Source organism: Microcebus murinus, chromosome 12 (genome assembly GCF_040939455.1).
Source record: "Microcebus murinus isolate Inina chromosome 12, M.murinus_Inina_mat1.0, whole genome shotgun sequence".
Classification (NCBI taxonomy): Eukaryota; Metazoa; Chordata; class Mammalia; order Primates; family Cheirogaleidae; genus Microcebus; species Microcebus murinus.
This window is the reverse complement of record NC_134115.1, coordinates 52,005,478-52,020,489: the sequence shown is the minus strand read 5'-3', so window position 1 is coordinate 52,020,489 and position 15,012 is coordinate 52,005,478. Positions and strand designations below refer to the sequence as shown.

The window sequence follows — 15,012 nt, the reverse complement described above, 5'->3', positions numbered from 1 at the left end:
TACTAGCTTTAGAATCTATCTCCAACATGCAAATACTCAGACATACACATACATATACCTTTTTAGAATTCTCTATTCATCCTGAAGTTATGGTAGAAATTTAGTTATTCTTCAAGGCAAAATGCTTTGAATGTCCACACTTCTGCACTTACTAGCCATTATATTTCCCCAAAATGAGATCTCTGATTTAATATAAATGAAAGTAATCTGAGAATATAATGCTTTTATCTATAAGAATATCACTTACTGTCCATATTTTCTTCCCTTTTTTTTAGCTCCTTGTATTTCTGATTCATTTCACCTGTAAGATATACAAAATATACCATTAATTTCAACAATTCCAGATATAGTGCTCTAAATTAGAAATATCTCCTAGGTCCTCTATATGCCATTAGTCATTAAATATTCATTTTCAATTAGGTAAAATGATTTTACATTGACTTATAGAGCATTCTAAAGCAGATATATACATGTGCCTTGAATATTAAAAAAAAATCTCCTGTTTGGAAAGGACTTAAAGGCTTTCCATTCTCAACTTCGGGCTATTCAACCTACACACGAATACTACTGGTGACAAGAAACATAAGTTTCCAAGAAAATCCACTCCATCTTTGAATAGCTCATAATGATAAGCAAGATAGCAGAGTAACTTCTCTCACAGAGTTTATGGTCTAGGGACTTAACAAGTAATTACACCAAAGCAGGAGAATCACTTGAGGCCAGGAGTTCCAGACCAGCCTAAGCAAGAGTGAGACCCCATCTCTACAAAAAGTACAAAAATTAGCTAGGCCTGGTGGCACATGCCTATAGTCCCAGGTATTCGGGAGGCTGAGGCAGGAGAATCACTTGGGCCCAGGAATTTGAGACTATAGTGAGCTATAATGACGCCCCTGCACTCTAGCCCGGACAAAAGATTGAGACTTTATGTCAAAAAAAAAAAAAAACCAACAATAAACACCGCAAGCCAAGTAAATATAATTAAAATGTACTAAGTGCTATCATATGAAAAATAAAGGATGCTAGAGGAGCACACAACAAAAGTAACTAATGTAGTTCAGTGCTGCAGAGAAAATTTCGCTAAACAAGTAATGTTTAAGATGCACCATAAAGAATGAATAAGGGTGACTTGGTCAAAATACAGAAACTGCCAATGTCAAAGTATTACCAGGAAAAAGTTTAGACGTGAAGATGAATATGGTAGCACAAGAAACCGAAAGAGTGATAGGGCTAAGACAGAGAATATGAATTGAAAAAGTGGCACAAAGATGAGGCAGATTATGAAAAGTCTTATAAAACCCATGTTAAAGAGTTTGGGCTTTCTCCTAAGGACAATTAGTAAAGAATTTTAAGCAGGAGAACGAAATGATCAATTTGCATTTTTGAAAAATATTTCAGGTATGGACAATAAAAGAGAAGTAAGATTGGAGGCTATAAAACCAGTTAGAAAGTTGACACAGTAATCTGGGTGAAAGATGAAACTTGCCTGGAGTAGAGTGGTGCTAATTAGAAGGTAGTGGACTTTTGTTGCTGATATTCAAGAACCAAAGTGAATGGATTTTGGTGAGGGATAAAGAGAGAGGAGTAAAGTATGATTCCCAGGTTTCTGGCTTGGACATCAAAGAAGATAGTGGTATTAACTGAAAGGGGGAGCAGGTTGAAAAAGCAGCTACTTATAACAGTTTTACACATGTTGAGTCTAATAAATATGGACAACATGTCTAAAGGGACAAAAATCCAAGGCCCAGAAAGATGGATGAAATCTTGACATCTTAGCCTCAAAAAAGCAAAAGCAAAAAACAAAAACAAAACAAAACAAAACATTAGTAGGGGTGGATCATGATTATTTTATGACAACAGGATTTCACTGTAACAAAAACAGTTTTGAAAGCACATGGCTATTCTCCTGGATAGCAAGATGGCTGCAGCCCTGTGTACCCAGGATCCCAGGCAGAGAAAGAAGAAAAATTTGTACTTGCTCCATTCTTTGATTTCTTCACCTTCGTCAGTCAGTTCTTAGCTTCTAGAGAAATTAAAGAAGCTTATTAAGATGATACTGAGCAAGGATGGAGAGAATAACAGACTGGAGATTCCTAAGAGCGTAGTTCCAGATTAGAAGCTGGTATCTAAAAAGACTTTAGGAGTAAGAGTTCCAGGAAAATGCAAGAGCCAACAGATGGAGCCCAGAGGCTAAAACTCCAAAGATCAGTCTGTGTTCTATGTATCCTCTTACAAGATATAGAGTTTTTAGACGTTCTGGACAGAGCATCAGTAAAGTTAGGAAATGGATGAAGATAGTGAGGATAGAGTCCCTAATTACTGCAGGAGGCAAGAAGGCATGGACCTTCATCTGTACATATACTTGACTGGATGGTGAGTTATGAATACACAAAGTTGATGGCAAAGTCAGAGACCTGTTTTTCTGCAGAGAGTTTTTCTGACTTCTAGTCTGAAAATAGTTTTCTCAAATTCACTGACTGCCCTGATACTGAGAAAACCTTATGTCAAGGCCCTCCAAATATTACCGGTAGTAAAAAGCTGAAAGTGAAAGCTACTGTCTAAGGACAGTAAGTACCTAGTGGTCATGAGTTGCTAGCAAGGGAAGAGCAAGCACCAATGAGAAACATTGGGTCCACCCAGATAAAGCTCTGGATGCCTTAACAACTTTACTGAGCTACTACTTAGTTCAAATTATCAAAAATGGTCTCGGAGCATATGCAACAAAATTAGTTGTGAAGAAGAAGTATGAGGTAATTTGTTATTAATAACAAACTTTGAATATGATTTTTTAAAAAACACACTATATATAGGATTAAGATTAGTCCCAAAACAATGTCACCATTCACTTACCTTACCGCAATGTTCTTTCGGTGGGAAACAAAGAGAAAGAGTTAGAGCTTGTAGCACACATGATCTGGGATACCCTGATAGGAGGGAGATGTGCATTTAAATATTATATAATACACATGAAGTAGCAGAAAATCTAGGTTCTCCTGAATCTTCCATGACCTAGGTTTCTAAGAAAGTCTTAGTTTCTTGTATTGGCTGCCTGAGAAATTCCACTCTTATGAGACTGGTCAGGTATTAAGGGATTAGGAGGAAGGTCTGGCTCCTAGGCTTTACAAAGATGTAGCTACCACCTTATCTTTCTTCTTAGAAACTTAAGAGAATCCCCTATACATGCTGTTTCAAGTTTCTCATCTTGCTTTTAGGCCTCAAGACACTGCAATGAGGGTTTTTCTCCTCCTATTCCAATGAAATTGTTCTTAGTAAGATTATATGGCTCCTTAATTATCAAATCCAAAGGGTAGTTTGTAGTTACCTTACTCTGTAATATTTGACACTATTGATACATCCTTCCAATTTTCTTTGTTTTCCTTTATGTTTTGTTTTTGCTTTATTTGGGAATAGAGAGGAGGTTTCTCTGGATTTTCTTACTCTCAGATCATTCTTTCTCTGTCTTCTCTTCATAGGTCCACTCCCTTCTTCATTTAAATACTGAGTTTTGCTCTTAATGGACTTCTAATGCTATACTATATCCACGGCAATTTTACTGATTCTTGTGCTTTAAATTTAACCTATCCCTGATTTTCAGATTCTTTCCTCCAAATGCTTACTACTATATTCATTTAGAAGTTCTTTAGGACATCCTAAAATTCAGTATATCATTAGTTTTCCCCTTCAAAATTTGTACCACTCTTTATTCTCTATTACATTTAGATGCCCTCACCACCCACTTATCACTCAAGTCAGTCACCTGAGACTCCTTCCTCCTGCTCCCCTCAAATCCATCCTCCTAGTTGCCAACAGATTGAGCTAGAAGACACATCTGGTCAATGTCTGCAGCTGCATAACTGGCCAGCTGTATTAGATGGGACAGAGCTCCCACATCTCTCACTAGATTCCCAAGCTTCATAAACCTTCCTCCAGTATCACTGATGGGAAGAAGAGTGGTCAAGACAGTAGTGAATTGTCTGCTCCATTTTGTGATTTCTCTGTGGAGTATTAATATCTGAGCTTCCCATAAAAGGCAATGTACAGATGTGGGCAGTCCTAAGGAAGGGTAAGCCATAACGTTTGTTACCAAATCTATCCTTAGATTCAATACCACAGTAGAGGATAAAATCATAGAAAGAAACGAATCACTGTATCAAACTGGAAGTACAAGCAGAAGGGTCTAATGTAGGATCAACAATAAGGAGACTGAGGAAGAAGGAAAGGGACACAATAATAAAATGAGAGTAATTTTGGAGAGAACCTCAAATTCTGAGCATTTGATGTGATCACAGTTCTACATTCATTTATTTATTCCATACAAATGTACTGAGTATCTACTATGTGCCAGATACTGTAATAGGTGCTGGGGATATCAAAATGAACAAGATAGCTCCTACCCTATGCTCCAAGGGCTTAACATTATAATCTATTAGGTGTGCAAAACCAAAAAGTTACAATGCAACATAAGTGCTGTAACTGTGCAATATTTGACACTATTGGTGTATCCATTAAATGCAGTATTAATATATATGAAATACCATGGTAACCAGATGTGTAAAAAGTGTTCAGGAGGATTTTACAAAGGAAATATCATATCAGCAAAGCACTTTATCAGGCAATGTGGGAATTACAGAAAAAGTATTTTCCTTTAAACAATTGATATTCCAATAAGACAAGTACACAAAAATGTACACTATAAATTCTTTTCTCCCCTCTCAGGTAGGAAAGAAGAAATGGGTATGGACTATCACAAAAGACTGGGGCACCTGCAGAAAGGACATCATTGCTTTATGATACTCTTGGCTGTTGCCAGCCAGTGGAGTAACAGGGATGACCAAGGGACTGAGAACCACCACAACCATCTCTGTTCTCACTGTAAGAAAGTTCATCTGAGCCGGGCGCGGTGGCTCAAGCCTGTAATCCTAGCTCTCTGGGAGGCCGAGGCGGGCGGATTGCTCGAGGTCAGGAGTTCGAGACCAGCCTGAGCAAGAGCGAGACCCCGTCTCTACTATAAATAGAAAGAAATTAATTGGCCAACTAATATAGAAAAAAAAAATTAGCCGGGCATGGTGGCACATGCCTGTAGTCCCAGCTACTCGGGAGGCTGAGGCAGGAGAATCGCTTGAGCCCAGGAGTTTGAGGTTGCTGTGAGCTAGGCTGACGCCAGGGCACTCACTCTAGCCTGGGCAACAAAGTGAGACTCTGTCTCAAAAAAAAAAAAAAAAAAAAGAAAGTTCATCTGACACTTTTATTCTCTGGCATCAAATGATGTTCTCTTGACTCAGGGCTTATAAGCTAGAGATATTTTTTTTAATCTTGAATTTTTAATTATCGTGGGTACATAATAGTTATATATATTTATAGGGCACATGCAATGTTTTGATACAGGCATATAATGGGTAATAAATAATCAAATCAGGGTAATTGGAGTATCTATCACCTCAAGCATTTATCATTTCTTTGTGTTAGCAACATTCCAATCACATTTTTAGTTATTTTAAAATATACCATAACTGACTACACTCACCCTGCTGTGCTAATAAATATTGTTCATTCTATCTAACTATATTTTTGTACCCTGCTACTCTTTCCAGCCTCTGATAACAATCATTCTATTCTCTGTCTCATGAGATCAATTGTTTTAATATTTAGCTACCACATATGAGAACATGAGAGATTTGTTTTCCAGTGCTTGGCTTATTTTACTTAAAATAATGTTCTCTAGTTCCATACATATTGTTGCAAATGACAGGATTTCATTCTTTTTTTTATGGCTGAATAACATTCCATGTGTATATGTACCACAATTTCTTAATCTGTTCATCCACTGATGGGCACTTAGGTTGATTCCACATCTTGGCTATTGTAAATAGTGCTGCAATAAACATGAGAGTGCTGATATCTTTTCAATACACTGATTTCCTTTCTTTTGGATATATATCTAGCAGTGGAATTGCTGAGTCACACAGTAGTTCTAGTTTTCATTTTTTGAGGACCCTCCATACTGTTCTCGAGTGGATGCATTAATTTCTATTCCCGTCAACAGTCTACAAGGGTTTCCCTTTCCCCACCTGTTCATCAGCATTCATTATTGCCTTTTTGATAAAAGCCATTTTAACTGGGTTGAGATGATATCTCATTGTAGTTTTGATTTGCATTTCTCTGATGACTAATGATGTTAAGTATTTTTTCAAATGCCTGTTGGCCATTTGCATGTCTTCTTTTGAGAAATGTCATTCAGATCTTTTGCCCATTTTTAAATCAGATTATTTTACTTTTTTCCTAGTGAGCTGTTTGAGCTCCTTATTTATTCTTGTTATTAATCCCTTGTCAGATGAGTAGTTTGCAAATGTATTCTCTCATTCTTTGGGTTATCACTTCATTTTGTTGATTATTTCCTTTGTTATGCAGCTTTTTTTTTTTTTTTTTTTTTTTAGGAAAGAGTCTCACTCTGTTGGCTGGGCTAGAGTGCCATAGCATCAGCCTAGCTCACAGCAACCTCAAACTCCTGGACTCAAGCAATCCTTCTGCCTCAGCCTCCCAAGTAGCTGAGACTACAGGCATGCGCCATCATGCCTGGCTAATTTTTCTATATATACTTTTAGTTGTCCAGCTAATTTCCTTCTATTTTTAGTAGAGAAGGGGTCTCGCTTTTGCTCAGGCTGGTCTCGAACTCCTAAGCTCAAATGATCCTTCCACTCCGCCCTCTCAGAGTGTTAGGATTACAGCCGTGAGCCACTGCGCCTGGCCTGTTATACAGAGCTTTTTAGCTTAATGTGATCCCATTGTCCAATTTTGCTTTGGTTGCCTGTGCTTTTGATGTATTACTTAAGAAATCATTGCCCTAGGCCAATATCCTAGAGTGTTTCCCCAGAGTTTTCTTTTAGGAGTTTCATAATTTTGGGTCTTAGATGTAAATCTTTGATTTGATTTTTATATATGGCAAGAGATAGAAGTCTAGTTTCATCCTTCTGCATATGGATATGCACCTTTATTGAAGAGACTGTCTTTTCTCCACTGTATGTTCTTGGCAACTTTGTTAAAGATAAGTTCACTATAGATGTGTGGATTTATTTCTGGGTTCTCTATTCTGTTCCACTGCTCTATGTATCTGCTTTTATGCCAGAACCATATTGCTCTAGTTACTACGGCTCTATGGTATAATTTCAAATTAGGTACTGTGATTCCTCCAGTTTTGTTCTTTTTGTTCAGGATGACCTTGGCCATTCTGGTTTTTTTGTGGTTCCATATAAACTTTAGGATTATTTTTTCTATTTCTGTGAAGAATTTCATTGGTATTTTGATGGAGATTGCATTGAATCTGTAGATTGCTTTGGGTGGTAAGGACATTTTAACAATATTGATTCTTCTAATCTATGAGCATGGAATATCCTTTCATTTTTCTGTGTTCTCTTCAATTTCCTTCATGAATGTTCTGTATTTTCATTGTAGAGACCTATCTGCTTTAGTTAAGGAATACCTAGGTAGTTTATTTTATTTGTAGCTATTGTAAATGGAATTACTTTCTTGGTTTCTTTTTCAGATTATTCATTGTTGATATATAGAAATGTTACTGATTTTTGTATGTTGATTACGCCACTCAAAGCGAGAATCATACCTCTCAGTCAAGAAGCCAAAGTGTATGTTGATTTTCTATCTTGCAACTATACTGAATTTGTTTATCAGTTCTATTAGGTTTTTTTGTGAAGTCTTTAGGTTTCTCTAGATATAAGATCATATCATTGACAAACAAGGATAATGTGACTTCTTCCTTTCCAATTTGGATGCCCTTTAATTCTTTCCCTTGTATAACAGCTCTAGCTAGAACTTCCAGTACTGCGCTGAATAACAGTGATGCAAGAGGACATTTGTCTTCTTCCAGATCTTACAGGAAAAGCTTTCAGTTTTTCCCCTGTTCAGTATGATACTAGTTGGAGGTCTGTCATATATGGCTTTTGTCATGTTGAGGTATTCCTTTTATACCCAGTTTTTTGAGAGTTTTTATCATAAAGGGGTGTTGAATTTTATCAAAAAATGTTTTTCAGCATCAATAAAATGATCATATGGTTTTTGTCTTTCACTTTGTTGATACAATGTATCACACTGATTGACTTGCATATGTTAAATCATTCCTGCATCCCTGGGATAAATCCCACTTGATCATGATGAATAATCTTTTTAATGTATTGTTGAATTCAGTTTACTAGTATTTTGTTGAGGATTTTTGCATCTATGGTCATAAAAAATATTGGCCTGTTTTTTGTGTTTTTTTTGCTGTATCTTTGTCTGGTTTTGGTATCAGTGTGATAGTAACCTCATAGATTGAGTTTAGGAGTACTCCCTCCTCCTCAATTTGTTGGAAAAATTTGAGTAGGACTGGTATTAGTTCTTTGAATATTTGGTAGAATTAAGCAGTAAAGCTATTGGGTCTGGGCTTTTCTTTGAAAGGAGACTTTTTATTACTGCTTCTATCTCATTTCTTGTTATAGGTCTATTCAGATTTCAGATTTCTTCCTGGTTCAATCTTGGTAGGTTTTATGTGTCTAGGAATTTATTACCCATTTCTTCCATGTCTTCCAATTTATTGGCATGTAGTTGCTCGAAGCAGTCTCTAATTATCCTCTGAATTTTTGTAATATCAATTGTAATGTCTCCCTTTTCTATCTAATTTTATTTGAGTCTTCTTTTTTTCTTAGTAAGACTAGGTACTGCTACTCCAGTCAACAATAGGCTATTAGTAGGTAAGTTTTTAGAGCATCAAAAGTTATACCTGGATTTTCAACTGCATGGAGGGTCATTGCCCCCAACCCCCATGTTGTTCAAGAATCAACTGTGTTTTAAATTTTAGCATAAAAGTTTTTACAGCTATGCAAACAAGGTCAGACAATTCCATTTCTAAAGATGTGAGGCACTTTAAAAACTATAATAAAAGTTTTCTAAATATGTAAAAGTTAAATTATTACTAAAATCCTCATCCTTTCTAAAGAAAACAAAATGACTCTGTAGAAGTTTGTTTCCCCAGAGTAATGTCAATAAAATCACACTGTATACCTAGTAGTCCTTGGCATGTACCAAGAATAAGGTCCTTAATTATTTTCTAAAGTAGTGTTTATCAAACTTTAACATGCATCAGAATTACCAAGAAGGCTTACTGAAACACAGATTGCTGAGCCCAATCCCCAGGGTTCCAAATCAGTAGGTCTAGGGTGGGGCCCAGGAATCTGCATTTCTAACAAGTTTCATATGGTGCTGATGCTCCGAGTCCACAGACAATACCATCATTCCAATGAAAGTACAAAGTACAGTTTAACCAGTTTCTAGAGGAACAATAAAGATTCACTCTTTTTCACTGGCTCTATACTGAGAAACCACATAGCAATGGATAGATGCCATTTGAAATCTCAGGTACCAGAGGAAAAATCACTTTGAAATTAAATAGATTATTTTGTATATCCTGGAGAAAACATTGATTGAAAAGTACTTTATAATATATGCTTGGGGAAAATCCCCAAAAAAGTTATTTTTCAGTTTGTAAATTAATAGCATTAATGACAGCCAATAATACTGAGTACATTTTAAATTGAGTGCTATTCTGAGTCATACACACATACACACTCTCTCATCTAATTCTCATAATAACCCTAAGAGATAGATACTGTTGTTATTTCCATTTTAAAGAGGAGGAAACATTTTATAAAGAAAGGTTAAACAGCATGCCCAAGATCAAACAGCCAGTAAAGTAGCACAGTCTGGATGTGAATCCAGGCATTCTAGTCACAGAATATGTGCTCTTAAACAAAACTATTTTGCCCTTACATTTTTTATTTTATTTGACATAACCAAAGAATAAAAGCTCCTAACCTATGCTTTGGAACTCTGAGTATAAAGAAGTATTGACAGACAAACCAAAGAAAGTATTGTATTATATTTTATATTTGCCCTACTCTTGAAAGATGGATAGAAATTATGAAGTTGCAATAAATTTATTTAGAATTTAGGATAGTAATCCAGTGTTTCTATTATAACACATTTATCACACTGTAGCAGTTAGATATTCATATGTCTATGATATGTTATAGTAATAATCACATGGGGGCTTGGCTATGTGCACCTGTAGCCCCAGCTACTTGGCAGGCTAAGTCAGGAGGATCACTTGAGCCCACAAGTTTGAAGCTACAGTGAGCCATGATTGTGCTACTGTCTCCAGCCTCAGCAACACAGTGAGACCTTATCCCTAAAACAATAATAATATTAATAATAATCACACAATATTTGGTTTTACAATATAATTCATATTTGGAACAATTCCTTTACAAAAGAAGAAATAATTTTTAGTGAATAAAACACACAATAATCTCTCTTGGGGAGATATGTGACTGTGATCGTACTTTGTTAACTTTGTCAGGCCATTTATATATACAGATGCTCAGAAAATTAGCCCCATCTTGTGTATCATGGTAGTACTACAAATCTAGGCCTTTGAGAACAGAAAAACCTATGGAACTGTCAGAGATGTGTATATTATTAATACTTGGACTGAGAAAAACTAAGAAATTCATAATGGCTAGCACTGGTGAGGAAACACTTTCACATACTGCTTTTGGTTGCATAGAATGTACAGGCTTTTCTGGGAAGAAATTTACAAAATGAATCAAAATTATGAATATAAATAATATTCTATTCAAAATTTCACTTCTAGAAATTTATTCTGTAGAAATAAATACATACATTAATAAACATGAATGTACAAGGATATTTACTGCATCATTGTTCTTGGTTATAAAAAATTAGAAACAACCTAAATGTCATCGTAGATATGATAAATACTATATAACAATTATGGTAGCTAAATGGTTGTCGCCATTCTCAAGTCTGGCTTTAGAGCCCTCACATTAACCGCTGTGCTCTACCACTTCTCGGAATGAAGTATACATCCTCATATGGAAAAATGTACATTATATATACATATAGTTAAATGAAAAGATTCAAGCTCAGACTATGTAGTATTAGTCCACTTTTAAAAAGTTTGTAAATGTATAGAAAAAGGTCTAAAAGGTTAAACATCAAACTATAAACAATGATTACCTCTGAACTCTTGCTTGAATGTGAGGAGAAACATGACTTTTTACTTTACACACTTTGTACTGGTTAAATTTTTTGCAATAACACACCAGATTTATATATAAAAAATCGTGATTTTAAAAGAGAAATTAATCTGAGTCTTTAAAACAATTTACACTAGTTTAAGGAAATTTTTTAAAAAGCAGTAAGGGATGATCTGTATATTGAGGCTAATTGCTCAAGTTAATGAAAGCACATGATAATGGTCATTTGAGGCAAAACACACACATACACGTGTAAAAAAATAGTAAAATAAAGTACCTTCAAGGTGATTATACTCTTAGAAATTCTAGGACAGTAAAATTTATAATTGGTAATTTCTTGATAAAAGTGGCCAGTTGAAGATGCACATCTAATTTTGATACTCTTCCAAACACCACTAAAAAATTTTAAAGGTATAAACTCCCAGCAATGGAGAAAATAGAACAGGAAAAAAAACAGGCCGGGCGCTGTGGCTCACGCCTGTAATCCTAGCTCTTGGGAGGCCGAGGCGGGTGGATTGCTCAAGGTCAGGAGTTCAAAACCAGCCTGAGCAAGAGCGAGACCCCGTCTCTACTATAAACAGAAAGAAATTAATTGGCCAACTGATATATATATATATATATAAAAATGAGCCGGGCATGGTGGCGCATGCCTGTAGTCCCAGCTACTCGGGAGGCTGAGGCAGAAGGATCACTCGAGCCCAGGAGTTTGAGGTTGCTGTGAGCTAGGCTGACGCCACGGCACTCACTCTAGCCTGGACAACAAAGTGAGACTCTGTCTCAAAAAAAAAAAAACAAAAAAAAAAAAAAAAAAAAAAAAAAAAAAACAGCAGTAAGATTCAGAATGCTGAAAGCAGACAGAAAAGTGGTAACTAACAACAGTCTTGAGAAAACCGAAACCTAAGCCAGCACTGGGCAAAGCTAAGGATCATCCTGATTTCAAAGGTTCAGTAATTTTGCATAGAAGACTGATCATTTATTTTGTGCTCCTACTCCATAAAAGGTTTTGACATGTCTTATAATAATAACAGTTTCTTTTTAGATTTAATTTATTTAATGTAAGATAGTAAAGAGTAAAAGCAAGAGCCTGATTTGACCTAAGTGGACCAAGAAACATTATTTACTTTGTATAATAGAACTTCAATATGAGATATAAACTTGGTACTATTAATTTGTGGTGACAATGAAAAATTTCTTAGTCAACAAAAATATCTTATCAAAAACAAGGCAGTGTGCAGTGTTTGTAGTCCCAAATACTGGGAGGCTGAGGCAGGAAGATCGCTTGAGCCCAGGAGTTGAAGGCCACAGTGCACTATAATTGTGTCTGTGAATACTCATTGTACTCCAGCATGGGCAACACAGCAAGATCCAATCTTTATTAAAAAAAAAAAAAAAAAGTTTCTTGGCTATACGTTAGAAATAAGCCTTAAGGACAAAAGGATCTTTATTGAAAATAATATTCTGTGTTCAGTGATACATATGCTACTATTGCCTATTTTACGTTCTACTTTATTCAGAGCAACAACGCTTTTTCTATTACTCTCTTTTGCTTATACAGAAACAGCATTTTAAAAAGCAATATTTACGCAAATATTCAATTGTTGGCATTTCAACTGAAAAAGGAGAAATTGGGATGGGTTCAGGCTTTTATGAAAAGCAGCATGGCATATTACAATAATGTTCTGCTTTACTAATAATGCAGAGTTTATAACCAAATTGTGAGCATGTGACTTTCCCTAGAGCTAATTCCCATTGTTCCTAGTTAGGAAAAAAAACTCCTTCCCCACTAAAATATAGAATAGTGTACATATTTATACCTAAATAAATTTGGAACCCATATAACAAAATTACCCTATCCATTAACAAAGAAAAACTATGTGGGTGAAGTCTAGCAAATATTTAACATGATAGAATCAAATACCCCAGTAGTTTAAAAAAGATAATGATATTCTTATAAAGAAAATTTTCTGTATGAGATTTTATTTTTTAAAAATCAATTATGGGCCAGGCATAGTGGCTCACGCCTGTAATCCTAGCACTCTGGGAGGCCGAGGCAGGAGGATCACTCAAGGTCAAGTGTTCAAAACCAGCCTGAGCAAGAGTGAGACCCCCATCTCTACTAAAAATAGAAACAAATTAATTGGCCAACTAAAAATATATAGAAAAAATTAGCCGGGCATGGTGGTGCCTGCCCTGTAGGCTAAGGCAGAAGGATTGCTTGAGCCCAGGAGTTTGAGGTTGCTATAAGCTAGGCTGATGCCATGGCACTCTAGCCCAGGCAACAGCGTGAGACTCTGTCTCAAAAAAAAAAAAAAAAAAAATTAAAAATCAATTATGATGACTAAATATTTGACAGCAAAGAATTGGTCAAAAGTCTAAATGTATCACAGGGATTTTCTCTGCATTATCACAGATTGCCATAGAGACTAATAACTCAGCATCTAGGAACAATAAACATTTTCAAACATACCCAAATAAATGCTGACTGATTTCATTTAGTTAACTTTGAGAGATAATTATTCAATGTAATGTCTGGCAAATTATAACTTTCAGTATCTATCAAAATGAATAAGCTATGATATATTTGAGAAAGTTTATTGAATTACAGGGCCACTATTAACACCTAGCAGAAAACATAATTGTATCTAACACAGTATCTAAGGATGCTCTTGAATTTAGAATAAATTGTATAAATATTTTTAAAGTTTATTTGAAAACTGAAAGGTTGGAGCAACTCCTAAAAAAGTCAGACATGTATAAACATCATTAATGGTTTATGTGCTATCTTAACCAGAAACCCTACAATGCAAAAGGTGGACAAGTTGGATTACACACAGGTGCCATTAATCAAAGATGCCAGATAGCACATAAAAAATGAATAAAAAGGGACCAAAGATGGGATAAAGCCAGGGGACAAAGCTAAGTATGGACCAGAAAGCCAAAATAACTTATCATCCACATCCTAAGGAATGGATCATCCACAATCTTGAATCAAGGAGCTGCTGAGAATGCAAATGTAGATAAGCATCCACTGCTTTATTGGAACATGAATCCAAGGTAGAAATCCTTTAGAAAGTAATAGAACCTCTGCAGTCAAGCTCTCTCTGGGGAAGAGTGCATATTTACATCCTAAAACTAGAGAGCCCAAAGAAATGATTAGAGCCCTATTTTAACCTTTAGTTCATTATATAATTCTCTCTTTGCTAAAATATGAATTGTTTAGTTCATTCCACAAACATTTAATGAGTATTTACTTTCACAGACACTGTGTTGATGAAAGAGGTTACCAAAGTAAATAAGACACTGTCCCTATCCATGCAGACTTATTGCCTAAGAGGGGAAGACAAACACGTAAGTAGATAATTGTAATATACTATGGTCAATGCAGTGATATATTATGAACGGTGTGCTCTCATAACAGGGAGAGGTGTCACTCACTTAGCACAGCCCAGAAACAGGCCAGCATAACAATTAGAGTTATACTGAATGAGAGAGAGGGGGTACCTGAGCTAGATCATAAAGGATGAGAATTGAGTAGGGAAAATAAAAGGGAAAAGAACATTCAAGACAAGGGAACAAATAATATGAGCAAAGAGTTGGGGCATGAAGCAGTTTGACATGGGGTTACAGGGAGGAGGTATGGAGTGCCAAAATTAGATTCACATCAAAATATACGGATAGAGATGATGAGGGGCGAGAAAGGATGCTGACGATGTAGAGGCCAGATTACAGAGGGACTACTATAGTATGACATGCAAAAATTCTTGAGCTTTATCTTGTATATCATGGGAAACCACTGTTAAACAGAAGAATGACACAGAATCACATTTTATATATAACTCAGTCACGCAGCATTTTGGTGGAAGAATCTGAGAAGGGGTAAGACTGGAGGTTGGGACACCAGTTAAGAGGCTAC

The 15,012-nt window shown here is 35.8% G+C and overlaps 1 protein-coding gene across 1 annotated transcript in view; it reads right to left on the bottom strand.

Annotated features, from left to right (window-relative positions):
* The window catches only part of IFT74 (intraflagellar transport 74), a 91,716-nt gene that overhangs the window by 21,184 nt on the left and 55,520 nt on the right, over positions 1–15,012 (bottom strand). The window contains exon 14 of the mRNA XM_076008788.1: positions 248–301. Coding sequence (XP_075864903.1) covers positions 248–301 — 54 coding nt within the window. The remainder of the gene's footprint in view (positions 1–247; positions 302–15,012) is intronic.